The 14,139-nt window shown below is 39.3% G+C and overlaps 1 protein-coding gene across 1 annotated transcript; it reads left to right on the top strand.

Moving 5' to 3' along the window:
• Window positions 1-10,760: 10,760 nt before the first annotated feature.
• Window positions 10,761-11,616, top strand: LOC139748796 (8-oxo-dGDP phosphatase NUDT18-like; the record flags this gene model as incomplete). The annotated part of the gene is given in 2 exon segments (XM_071662229.1): window positions 10,761-11,362; window positions 11,364-11,616. Coding segments are annotated over 2 exon segments (855 nt in total), but the record flags the coding sequence as incomplete, so codon positions are not given.
• Between the last annotated feature and the right edge of the window lie 2,523 nt (window positions 11,617-14,139).

Here is a 14,139-nt window from a genome sequence, read left to right as displayed (position 1 = left end):
CGTCTGGTGTCTCGTGGGTGATGCGTCAGTCATTGGTCAAACATAAGGAAAGAGACTTTGTTACAGGAAGACGCTACATGTCTTTAAGCAAGATGTTCTCAACCTGTTCAGTTTGGTTGTGCCTTGCCAGGGAGGCATGTGACCCTTCTACAGAGAGAAATCCCTCCCACATGTTGTATGTTATTAATTTGTTGACAAGTTTCGTGTTGATGTGAAATTTACATGTTGTATGTTATTAATTTGTTGACAAGTTTCGTGTTGATGTGAAATTTACATGTTGTATGTTATCAATTTGTTGACAAGTTTCGTGTTGATGTGAAATTTCAAAAAGTTGTGTCGGAGTTGTGAAGGAATTCTGGTTGTAGTTACAGTTGGTGGTCATGATCAATGTCTGTTTTCTTCTTGTTGTGGTATGTTGTGTCATGGTTAGCCATTGGGTTGTTGGCCTTTAATATTGTTGAAGATGATGGAGCAGGATGTTCCCTTCCGTCTGCTTTGTAAGCTAAGGAGATCAGGACACCGTAGGATCTCCAATGTACTGTTGTTCCTGCTGGGCCAATTGTGGTAGTGCAAGTTGTTGTGGTGTTGCTCAGAGTCCGGTGATGATGAGGATCAGCTTGAGGTGTTGGGTTTCATTGTAAAATAAGTCGTATTTCAAAGACATGCGCTCGATAGAGGAAGACTCTGATTACGCCTGTCTTATACAGTAAATCTGGAGACATTCACTGATGGCAGTAAGTCTACACCCAGGACCAACTTGGCCATTTGTAGACACAAACATTGTATTAAGTGGAATTTTCGTGAACGAGAACGCAGAAGAATCGTCGTTGTTGCGGCTCATTTCACAAGTAAACATCAGGATTGCTTTGGTCTGCAAAGCCTCCTTGAGGATACGATGGCGTTCGTCACAGACCATTATGCAAATGCTGTCCATAACGGCAACAAGCTGAGGTGGTCCGTGAAGGAAATGATTGACGGATGTTATGTGAAGATTTGCACAAGTTGCAGAAATTACTGTTAAGTTAGTTCTGGTAGATCACACATCGTTGCTCCCCTAATGTACTTGGTATAACGATCCGTCAGTGTGCTGAAGTGGACCTTACGTAGCGCAGGTATGAAGGCAGGTCACCATGATGTGCCGAGGGATTGTAGACGTTTCTAGTTCTACAGATAATTTTCCCAGCAGCTCAGTAAAGACAATGAAGGAAAGACTCCACATGACACGATGCGAAGTGGTCACCAGGTCTTCTACAACATAGGATCAGCAGACTTGATTACTGGATGTATGATGAACTCAACTGATATGTGTGTCGTTATGATACGGTTGTGCTGCTTTCCTGAACCGTACATGTGGTAAGAAACTTATATCATGATGGAAAGAAAAGATGGTTGGTTTGTAAGTCTGCAAATAGCCATTGATATAGCCTGTAGTAAGGAGAGTCGGGAGGTGGTTGGCGAGTGATTCTAGAATTGATACGAGTCAGAAGAAAGTGTTGAAATGAGTGGGTGAAGAATGGCAGAAGGTAAGAATAAACGAAACGACAGAATTAAGTAAGGAATGGAATATATATATAGATATATATATATATATATATATATATATATATATATATATATATATATATATATATATATATATATATATATATATATATATATATATATATATATTGGGAAATAGTGTTTTTATACGTGAGAATAGTGTGGCATGCGATGGTAGGAGATGGAAGTATTAGAAAGGGTAGAGAAAGTAAAATTGTCTGTCAAAGAGAAAACAGAGTTATAATGGAGCTACTTGTAAGGAAGAAGTAAGAGGGGTTGGAAGATGAGCAACATAAGGTGGGAGGAAGTCAAGAGGAAAGTCAGAGGCTTGAAAAAGAGGACAAATGAAAGTTGGGGAAGCGAGTATCACCAACTTTAGGGGAAAATCAGAAAAAATATTGGAAGAAAGTTGATAATGTGAGGGGAACAGCAGAATAATTGCGATCATCAGTGAAGGGAGCAGACGGGGAAGTGATAACAGGATGAGTTGATGTAGAGGAAATATATTATTTTGAATTAAGAGTAAAATGGCAGATTCTGATTGTTTTGGAAGCGAAAGATTGTAAATCGAAATGGTTTGGTCACATGGAGAGAATGAGTGAGCATTTAATGTGTGGCGGGGTGAGGGCGAGAATGGATGAAAGCAGCATATATGAATATGTACATGTGTATATATATATATATGTATATGTCAGTGTCTGTGTATGTATGTATACGTTGAAATGTATAGGTATAAATATGCGCGTGTGTGGACGTGTACGTATATACATGTGTATGTGGGTGGGTTGGGCCATTCGTTCGTCTGTTTCCTTACGCTACCTCGTTAACGCGGGAGACAGCGACAAAGTATAATAGATAAATAATATATATATGTATATATATATATATATATATATATATATATATATATATATATATATATATATATATATATATATATGTATATATATTTTTTCTTTCTTTCAAACTATTCGCCATTTCCCGCGTTAGCGAGGTAGCGTTAAGAACAGAGGACTGGGTCTTTGAGGGAATATCCTCACCTGGCCCCCCTTCTCTGTTCCTTCTTTTGGAAAATTAAAAAAAAAAAGAATGATGAGAGGGGAGGATTTCCAGCCCCCCGCTCCCTCCCCCTTTAGTCGCCTTCTACGACACGCAGGGGACACGTGGGAAGTATTCTTTCTCCCCTATCCCCAGGGATATATATATATATATATATATATATATATATATATATATATATATATATATATATATATATATATATATATATATATATATATATATACGTATGCAAGTAGGAGAGATGGCCAGAGAGCGTTACTGGATTACGTGTTAATTGATAGGCGCGCGAAAGAGAGACTTTTGGATGTTAATGTGCTGAGAGGTGCAACTGGAGGGATGTCTGATCATTACCTTGTGGAGGCGAAGGTGAAGATTTGTAGGGGTTTTCAGAAAAGAAGAGAGAATGTTGGGGTGAAGAGAGTGGTGACAGTAAGTGAGCATGGGAAGGAGACTTGTGTGAGGAAGTATCAGGAGAGACTGAGTACAGAATGGAAAAAGGTGAGAACTAAGGACGTAAGGGGAGTGGGGGAGGAATGGAATCTATTTAGGGAAGCAGTGATGGCTTGCGCAAAAGATGCTTGTGGCATGAGAAGCGTGGGAAATGGGTTGATTAGAAAGGGTAGTGAGTGGTGGGATGAAGAAGTAAGATCATTAGTGAAAGAGAAGAGAGAGGCATTTGGACGATTTTTGCAGGGAAAAAATACAAATGAGTGGGAGATTTATAAAACAAAGAGGCAGGAGGTCAAGAGAAAGGTGCAAGAGGTGAAAAAGAGGGCAAATGAGAGTTGGGGTGAGAGAGTATCATTAAATTTTAGGGAGAATAAAAAGATGCTTTGGGAGGAGGTAAATAAAGTGCGTAAGACAAGGGAGCAAATGGGAACTTCAGTGAAGGGGGCTAATGGGGAGGTGAAAACAAGTAGTGGTGATGTGAGAAGAAGATGGAGTGAGTATTTTGAAGGTTTGTTGAAGGTGTTTGATAATAGAGTGGCAGATATAGGGTGTTTTGGTCGAGGTGGTGTGCAAAGTGAGAGGGTTAGGGAAAATGATTTGGTAAACAGAGAAGATGTAGTAAAAGCTTTGTGGAAGATGAAAGCCGGCAAGGCAGCAGGTTTGGATGGTATTGCAGTGGAATTTATTAAAAAGGGGGTGACTGTATTGTTGACTGGTCGGTAAGGTTATTTAATGTATGTATGATTCATGGCGAGGTGCCTGAGGATTGGCGGAATGCGTGCATAGTGCCATTGTACAAAGGACAAGGGGGATAAGAGTGAGTACTCAAATTACAGAGGTATAAGTTTGTTGAGTATTCCTGGGAAATTATATGGGAGGGTATTGATTGAGAGGGTGAAGGCATGTACAGAACATCAGATTGGGGAAGAGCAGTGTGGTTTCAGAAGTGGTAGAGGATGTGTGGATCAGGTGTTTGCTTTGAAGAATGTATGTGAGAAATACTTAGAAAAGCAAATGGATTTGTATGTAGCATTTATGGATCTGGAGAAGGGATATGATAGAGTTGATACAGATGCTCTGTGGAAGGTATTAAGAATATATGGTGTGGGAGGCAAGTTGTTAGAAGCAGTGAAAAGTTTCTATCGAGGCATAGGACGAGAGGAAAGTGATTGGTTCTCAGTGAATGTAGGTTTACGGCAGGGGTGTATGATGTCTCCATGGTTGTTTGATTTGTTTATGGATGGGGTTGTTAAGGAGGTGAATGCAAGGGTTTTGGAAAGAGGGGCAAGTATGCAGTCTGTTGGGGATGAGAAAGCTTGGGAAGTGAGTCAGTTGTTGTTCGCTGATGATACAGCGCTGGTGGCTGATTCATGTGAAAAACTGCAGAAGCTGGTGACTGAGTTTGGTAAAGTGTGTGAAAGAAGTTAAGAGTAAATGTGAATAAGAGCAAGGTTATTAGGTACAGTAGGGTTGAGGGTCATGTCAATTAGGAGGTAAGTTTGAATGGAGAAAAACTGGAGGAAGTATAGTGTTTTAGGTATCTGGGAGTGGATCTGGCGGCGGATGGAACCATGGAAGCGGAAATGAATCATAGGGTGGGGGAGGGGGCGAAAATTCTCGGAGGCTTGAAGAAAGTGTGGAAGTTGAGTTCCTGATTATGATATTCTTTATAGTATTATTCTTACTGAAGGCAACATTTACATTAAAGAATTTAAGCAACATGGGAAGTAAAGTAAAATCATAATCAAAAGGGAAAACTAAAAGATTCTTGGTGTCAATGGGAGGTTTGGGTTCAACTCTATAGACTGATTTCTTTGCTAACTTCAGGGATTTATCAATGAAAGATCTAGGGTACTTTAACTTAAATTCAATAGAATATATCTTCTCAAACTCATCATCAATAAACTCTGGACCGAAAATACGTAATGCCCGAAGGATCATAGATTGAAATGATGATGATTTAACTCTATCATGTTGAGATGAGTAATAATGGATATATGAGCATACATTGGTGGGTTTTCTGTATATGCTAAACTTAAACTTGTTTCCTTGTCTATGGATCATGCAATCTAAAAATGTAATATGCCATTCGTTTTCAATGTCTTCAGTAAATTTGATGGAAGGTGCTAAATTGTTAAGTTTGGGGAGAAATGTTTGTAAATTTTCATTTGTTGGCCAAACACAAAGAACATCATCTACATACCTAAATCAAATTGCATTAGAAGGTAAGATATCCTTTAGTAATTTTGTTTCAAAGAATTGCATATAAAGATTACTTAGTACACGTGAAAGAGGATTACCCATTGCCATACCAAATTTCTAAGCATAATGTTCTCAACTGAATTGAAATACAGTCTTTTACGCACAATTTTTTCAGTTCAATGAAAACAGACTTTGAAACAGGTAAATGAATAGCATCCAATACATCAAATGAATATTCTAATAGATCATCAACTGGAACTTTTGTGAAAAGTGAGGAAACATCAAAGCTAACTAGTTCGAAATCAAAATTACATTGATATTGTTTAGCTTGTTAACTAAAACTACATTGTTCATGATATCAGGATTTGATATCTTACCCACTAAAGGGCTTAATAAAGAGACTAACCATTTTGACAATTTATATGTGATGGTGCCTACTGAACTCACTATAGGTCTTGCTGGAATATTTTGTTTATGTGTTCTGATAAGTCCATACATATATGGCAATGAAGGGGACAAAGATGACAAACTTTTGCAAAGAGAACCTTTACTTTTCTACAACTTCATTTCTTTATTGAAATGGGAATTAACTGCTTTTTGGGGATTCTTACTGAGTTTGAAAACAGCGACTGGACTAAGAACAAGAACCCATCTTTTGTGATAAACCTGTCCAATAAACAACTGAATAAGGATTCTTTGTGTGATTTAGGCCATGGATTAAGTTTTATGTGCTCTAACAGGGAAGCCAGCTGTGTTGATTTCACAGTCTATTTGCAATTTGGAGAAATACACTGATTTATCTAATGATGAAAATAATATCTGTAAGGATTTAGCGTTTGCCAATTTGTCAAAACCAGTAGATCCTAATAGCCATAAGACATTTATAAGAACTATTAACATCTTAAAAAAGACAATGATATACATATTACTAAAGCAGATAAGACTAACACTGTTGTGATTATGGACAAAAGTACTTGTCTATCTAAAATGAATGATCTTTTAAATGATGACACAACATATTTTGAACTCAGTGAGAATCCCCTAGAAGCAGTTAATTCCCATTGCAATAAAGAAATGAAGTTGTTGTTGAAAGGTAATAGGTTCTCCTATCAAAAGTTTGTCATCCTTGTCCCCTTCATTGCCACATATGCAAGGACTTATTAAAACACATAAACAGAATTTTCCAGCAAGACCTATCGTAAGTTCAGTGGGCTCCATCACATATAAATTGTCAAAATGGTTAGTTTCTTTATTAAGCCCTTTAGTGGGTAGGATATCAAGTTTTAATATCATGAACAATGTAGATTTAGTTAACAAGCTTAACAATATCAATGTTAATTTTGATTTCAAACTTTTTAGCTATGATGTCTCCTCACTTTTCACAAAAGTTCCAGTTGATGACCTTTTAGAATATCTATTTGATGTCTTGTGTGATACTCATATACCTGTTTCAAAGTCTGTTTTCATTAAACTGATAGATTTATGTATAAGACACTGTGTATTTTAATTCAATGGAGAATATCATGCTCAAAACTTTGGTATGGCAATGGGTAACCCTCTTTCAACTGTATTAAGTAATCTTTATATGGAATTTTTTGAAACAAAATTACTAAAGGATATCTTACCTTTTAACGCAATGTGGTGTAGGTATATACATGATGTTCTTTGTGTTTGGCCAACAAATGAAAATTTACAAAGATTTATTGCCTTACTTAACAATTTAGTACCTTCCGTCAAATTTACTGTAGAAAATGAAAATAACGGTATGTTGCCATCTTTAGATTGCATGATCCATAGGCATGGAAACATGTTTTTTTAGCATATGCATAAAACCTACCAATATATGCTCATATATCCATTATTACTCATCTCAACACAACATAGTTAAATTATCATTATTTTAATCTATGTTCCGTAGGGCATTACGTATTTGCAGTCCAGAGTTTATTGATGATGAGTTTGAGAAGATATATTCTATTGGATCTAAGTCAAAGTACCCTAGATCTTTCATTAATAAATCCCTTAAGTCAGCAAAGAAATCAATTTATAGAGTTGAACCCAAATCTCCCATTGACACCAAGAATCTGTTAGTTTTCCCTTTTGATGATGATATTAGTTTACTCCCCATGTTACTTAAATCCTTTAAATTAGATGTTGCCTCCAGCAACAGTAATATGATGAAGTATAGCTTAATCAGGAACTCACCAGAAAATTTTCCTGCATGCATCTATAAAGTGCCATGTGGAAATTGTGATAAATTTTATGTTGGGCAGACTGGTAAGGATCTTTCTGTTAGACTTAAGCAACATAAATATAGTATAAGAACGGGACAAGAATCAAATGCCTTGTTCAATCACGTTAAAGACTATGATCATTGTATCGACTGTAGTACTGCCATCTCAGTTATTAACTCTAACTCCAGTACCACGAGAAATATCATCGATTCTTTTTGACTAAATACACAAGGAATTATAGCCATAATATTAGTGAAGGTCTATACAAATTAGATAACTTTATTGTTGATAAGATTTGTAAACAACTCACTTTCTTGTCCACATAATAAGTTTATAATACGCTCTTTGTCTGTCTTGGACAAACACATGTTTACCAAATGGCGTCCTTGCTACGTCTCTTGTATATCAAGTGACTTATTTCTCTCTTGTGTCTCCCCTGATGATGTGTTTATTACACGAATGTGCACTTGGGAAAATATCGTGTTTCATTTTCCCCGTGGACTCATAGGAATATACTTGATTACGCGCAAAATTGTGATACATTGTTTATGGATAGAGTGGTTAGGGAGGTAAACGCAAGAGTTTTGAGAGAGGGGCGAGCGTGCAGTCTGCTGGGAATGAGAGGGCCTTGGAAGTGAGTCAATTGTTGTTCGCTAATGATACAGCGTTGGTGGCTGCTTCGACAAGTTATTGACTGAGTTTGGAAAAGTGCGTGAAAAAAGAAAGTTGCGAGCAAATGTGAATAAGAGGAAGGTTATTAGGTTCAGTAGGGTTGAAGGACAAATTAATTGGTATATAAGTTTGAATGGAGAAAAATTGGTGGAAGTGAATTAGATATCTGGGTGTGGACTTAACAGCGGATGGAACCATGGAAGTGGAAGTGAGGCACAGGGTGGGGGAGGGGGCGTAGTTTCTGGGAACGATGAAGAATGTAGCGAAGGAGACAACCTTATCTCGGAGAGCAAAAATGGGAGTGGATTTGGCAGCGATCGTAACCATGGAAGCGGAAGTGAGTCACAGGGTAAGGGAGGGAACGAAGGTTCTGGGAGCGTTGAAGAATGTGTGGAAGTCGAGAACTTTATCTCGGAGAGCAAAAAAGGGTATGTTTGAAGGAATAGTGGTTCCAACAGTGTTATATGGTTGCGAGACATGGGCTTTAGATAGGGTTGTGCGGAGGAGGGTGGATGTGCTTGAAATGAAATGTTTGAGGACGTTATATGGTGTGAGGTGGTTTGATCGAGCAAGTAATGAGAGGGCAAGACAGATGTGTGTTAATAAAAGGAGTGTGGCTGAGAGAGCAGAAGAGGGTGTGTAGAAATGATTTGGACATATGGAGAGAATGAGTGAGGAAATGCTGACAAAGAGGATGTATATGCCAGAGGTGGAGGGAAGAAAGAGACCAAATCTTTTTCACTCCGTCCTTCCGCCTCCAGTTTCGTCTGCCGCTTCTCCTTGTTCCCTCCACCTCTGACACTTATATCCTCTTTGTCAATCTTTCCTCACTCATTCTCTCCATGTGTTCAAAATATTTCAACACATACTCTTCTGCTCTTTTAGCTACACACTTTTCATTTCAACACATCTCTCTTACCCTTTCATTACTTACTCGATCAAACCACCTCACACAACATACTGTCCTCAAACATCTCATTTCCAACACATCCACCCACCTCCGACCAACTCTATCTATAGCCCATGCATTGCAACGATATAACACTGTTGGAACCACTATTCCTTCAAACATACCCATTTTTGCTCTCCGAGAGAACGTTCTCAACTTCCACACATTCTTCAACGCTCCCAGAACCTTCGCTCCCTCCGTCACCCTGTGACTCACTTCCGCTTCCATGGTTACGTTCGCTGCCAAATCCACTCCCAAATATCTAAAACACTTCACTTCCTCCACGTTCTCTCCATTCAAATTTACCTCCCAGTTCACTTGTCCCTCAACCCTATTGAACATAATAACCTTGCTCTTATTCACATTTACTCTCAACCTTCTTCTTTCACACAATTTGCTAGACTCAGACACAAACTTCTGCAGTTTCTCACCCGAATCAGCCACCAGCGCTGTATCATCAGCGAACAACAACTGACTCACTCCCCTTCTCTCCAAATTCTTGCATTCACCTCCCTAACAACCCCATCCATAAACAAATTAAACAACCATGGAAACATCACACACCCCCGCCGCAAACCGACATTCACTGAGAACCAATCACTTTCCTCTCATCCTACTCTTACACATGCCTTACATCTTCGATAAAAAGTTTTCACTGCTTCTAACAACTTACTTCCCACACCTTATATTCTTAATACCTTCCACAAAACATCTCTATCAACTCTACCATATACCTTCTCCAGATCCATAAATGCTACATACAAATCCATTTGCTTTTCTAAGTATTTCTCACATACATTCTTCAAAGCAAACACCTGATCCACACATCCTCTACAACTTCTGAAACCACACTGCTCTTTCCCAATCTGATGCTCTGTACATGCCTTCACCCTCTCAATCAATACCCTCCCATAAACTTTCCCAGGAATACTCAACAAACTTATACCTCTGTAATTTGAGCACTCACCTTTGTCCCCTTTGCTTTTGTACAGTGGCACTATGCAAGCATTCCGCCAATCCTCAGGCACCTCACCATGAATCATACATACCTTAAATAACCTTACCAACCAGTCAACAATACAGTCATCCCCTTTTTTGATAAATTCCACTGCAATACCATCCAAACCCGCTGCCTTGCCGGCTTTCATCTTCCGCAAAGCTTTTACTACCTCTTCTCTGTTTACCAAATCATTTTCCCTAACCCTCTCACTTTGCACACTACCTTGACCAAAACACTCTATATCTGCTACTCTATCATCAAACAATTCAACAAACCTTGAAAATACTCACTCCATCTCCTTCTCACATCACCACTACTTGTTATCACTTACCCATTAGCCCCCTTTCCTGAAGTTCCCATTTGTTCCCTTGTCTTACGCACTTTATTTACCTCCTCCCAGTCATTTGCATTATTTCCCTGCAAAAATCGTCCGAATGCCTCTCTCTTCTCTTGCACTAATAATCTTACTTCTTCATCCCACCATTCATTATTCTTTCTAATCTGCCCACCTCCCACGCTTCTCATGCCACAAGTATTTTTTGCGCAAGCCATATATATATATATATATATATATATATATATATATATATATATATATATATATATATATATATATATATATATATATATATATATATATATTACGACATTACGAGAGAATGTGTGCTTCATTGTAGCAGCCGTACTCATCAACGAGGAGGGCCATGTCCTTATGATGCAGGAGGCCAAAAGATCATGTGCTGGAAAGTGGTATCTTCCTGCTGGACGTATGGAGGCTGGAGAGACCATTGTGGAAGCTGCCAAAAGAGAAGTCTTAGAGGAGACGGGCTTAGAAACAGATATTACCACGTTACTGATGGTCGAATCAGCTTCAGGTTCATGGTTCAGATTTGTTGTGACTGGTAATGTGGTAGGTGGAACACTCAAGACACCTGCTTCTGCAGATGAGGAGTCACTGAAGGCTAAGTGGGTTGAAAATCTTGGAGAACTCAGTCTCAGAGGCAGTGACATTTACCCACTGATCCAGCGTGCTAGACAGTACTGGACCCGACAAGAAGAGCCTTGGCATACTGATCTGCTGCCCATTGACAAACCATACACAAGATTACTTCTCAGACTGGTGATTGCCATTCGCAAGAGAGTAAACAATCGTGTGTGTGTTCTGACCAGTGACAAAACTGCAACTCATCTTCCGGTGTCAGAGATAAACCCTGTAAGGTCCCTTCACTCCACTCTTAGGAAGTACATGACTACCTCAAGGTGTTCTTGGTGTAGAGCTGAAAACAAGTGCTCCCAGTGGCAATCACGATGGAATGTGTTTAACTTTACTGGTTCCAGTTTGTAAAGCACTTGAAGATGTAGCTCTTATTGACAAATATTCATAGGTTGAATTGTCCAAACCCCTTGGAGAGGACCTGCTAAACTGCATGGGCAAGAACATGATCGTGCCTTTGAATGTCATACGTAATTTATTCGCCAACGGAACTACCTTGGCCCACCAGTGATGCTACTACGTTTGTGAATCGGGAACCATTGCAACACAAACCTCGCCAGGTGGTAGAGTTTCCCGCAGTGTATCGAGACAGACTTCCCCAGAACTTTTTTTAAAGGGGAGGTAAATGTTGATAGTTGTGTTACTGGAGTGATAGTTTTCATACATGGTGTTTTGACAAGAAAATAGTGAAATTGGAGAAAAATGTAGCTTAGACATTGAAGCTTATTGATACAGTGGTTAAATTGATGAGAACTGCTATTGACGTTTGTGTAAATAAATTATACATTTCCTTTTTCCATAGCCAGAGGTTGAACCATTATGTGACATTCATTTTTTCATTCATTTCAAGCTAGAAGTTTCAGTTTTCTGAATTGTTTCTTACATTTTTCATATGCATATATATATGTGTGTGTGTGTGTGTGTGTATATGTGCGTGTGTATGTGTATGTGTGTGTATGTGTATATGTATATATATATGTATATTATCCCTGGGGATAGGGGTGAAAGAATACTTCCCACGTATTCCTCGCGTGTCGTAGAAAGCGACTAGAGGGGACGGGAGCGGGGGGCCAGAAATCCTCCCCTCCTTGTATCAACTTTCTAGAATAGGAAACAGAAGAAGGAGTCACGCGGGGAGTGCTCATCCTCCTCGAAGGCTCAGAGTAGGGTGCCTAAATGTGTGTGGATGTAACCAAGATGTGAAAAAAGGAGAGATAGGTAGTATGTTTGAGGAAAGGAACCTGGATGTTTTGGCTCTGAGTGAAACGAAGCTCAAGGGTAAAGGGGAAGAGTGGTTTGGGAATGTCTGGGGAGTAAAGTCAGGGGTTAGTGAGAGGACAAGAGCAAGGGAAGGAGTAGCAATACTCCTGAAACAGGAGTTGTGGGAGTATGTGATAGGATGTAAGAAAGTAAATTCTCGATTAATATGGGTAAAACTGAAAGTTGATGGAGAGAGATGGGTGATTATTGGTGCATATGCACCCGGGCATGAGAAGAAAGATCATGAGAGGCAAGTGTTTTGGGAGCAGCTGAATGAGTGTGTTAGTGGTTTTGATGCACAAGACCGGGTTATAGTGATGGGTGATTTGAATGCAAAGGTGAGTAATGTGGCAGTTGAGGAAATAATTGGTATACATGGGGTGTTCAGTGTTGTAAATGGAAATGGTGAAGAGCTTGTAGATTTATGTGCTGAAAAAGGACTGATGATTGGGAATACCTGGTTTAAAAAGCGAAATATACATAAGTATACTTATGTAAGTAGGAGAGATGGCCAGAGAGCGTTATTGGATTACGTGTTAATTGACAGGCGTGCGAAAGAGAGACTTTTGGATGTTAATGTGCTGAGAGGTGCAACTGGAGGGATGTCTGATCATTATCTTGTGGAGGCTAAGGTGAAGATTTGTATGGGTTTTCAGAAAAGAAGAGTGAATGTTGGGGTGAAGAGGGTGGTGAGAGTAAGTGAGCTTGGGAAGGAGACCTGTGTGAGGAAGTACCAGGAGAGACTGAGTACAGAATGGAAAAAGGTGAGAACAATGGAAGTAAGGGGAGTGGGGGAGGAATGGGATGTATTTAGGAAATCAGTGATGGATTGCGCAAAAGATGCTTGTGGCATGAGAAGAGTGGGAGGTGGGTTGATTAGAAAGGGTAGTGAGTGGTGGGATGAAGAAGTAAGAGTATTAGTGAAAGAGAAGAGAGAGGCATTTGGACGATTTTTGCAGGGAAAAAATGCAATTGAGTGGGAGATGTATAAAAGAAAGAGACAGGAGGTCAAGAGAAAGGTGCAAGAGGTGAAAAAAAAGGGCAAATGAGAGTTGGGGTGAGAGAGTATCATTAAATTTTAGGGAGAATAAAAAGATGTTCTGGAAGGAGGTAAATAAAGTGCGTAAGACAAGGGAGCAAATGGGAACTTCAGTGAAGGGCGCAAATGGGGAGGTGATAACAAGTAGTGGTGATGTGAGAAGGAGATGGAGTGAGTATTTTGAAGGTTTGTTGAATGTGTTTGATGATAGAGTGGCAGATATAGGGTGTTTTGGTCGAGGTGGTGTGCGAAGTGAGAGGGTTAGGGAAAATGATTTGGTAAACAGAGAAGAGGTAGTGAAAGCTTTGCGGAAGATGAAAGCCGGCAAGGCAGCAGGTTTGGATGGTATTGCAGTGGAATTTATTAAAAAAGGGGGTGACTGTATTGTTGACTGGTTGGTAAGGTTATTTAATGTATGTATGATTCATGGTGAGGTGCCTGAGGATTGGCGGAATGCGTGCATAGTGCCATTGTACAAAGGCAAAGGGGATAAGAGTGAGTGCTCAAATTACAGAGGTATAAGTTTGTTGAGTATTCCTGGTAAATTATATGGGAGGGTATTGACTGAGAGGGTGAAGGCATGTACAGAGCATCAGATTGGGGAAGAGCAGTGTGGTTTCAGAAGTGGTAGAGGATGTGTGGATCAGGTGTTTGCTTTGAAGAATGTATGTGAGAAATACTTAGAAAAGCAAATGGATTTATATGTAGCATTTATGGATCTGGAGAAGGCATATG

The sequence above is a fragment of the Panulirus ornatus genome, chromosome 5 (assembly GCF_036320965.1).
Source record: "Panulirus ornatus isolate Po-2019 chromosome 5, ASM3632096v1, whole genome shotgun sequence".
NCBI lineage: Eukaryota > Metazoa > Arthropoda > Malacostraca > Decapoda > Palinuridae > Panulirus > Panulirus ornatus.
This window is presented reverse-complemented; position numbering and strand designations above follow the sequence as displayed.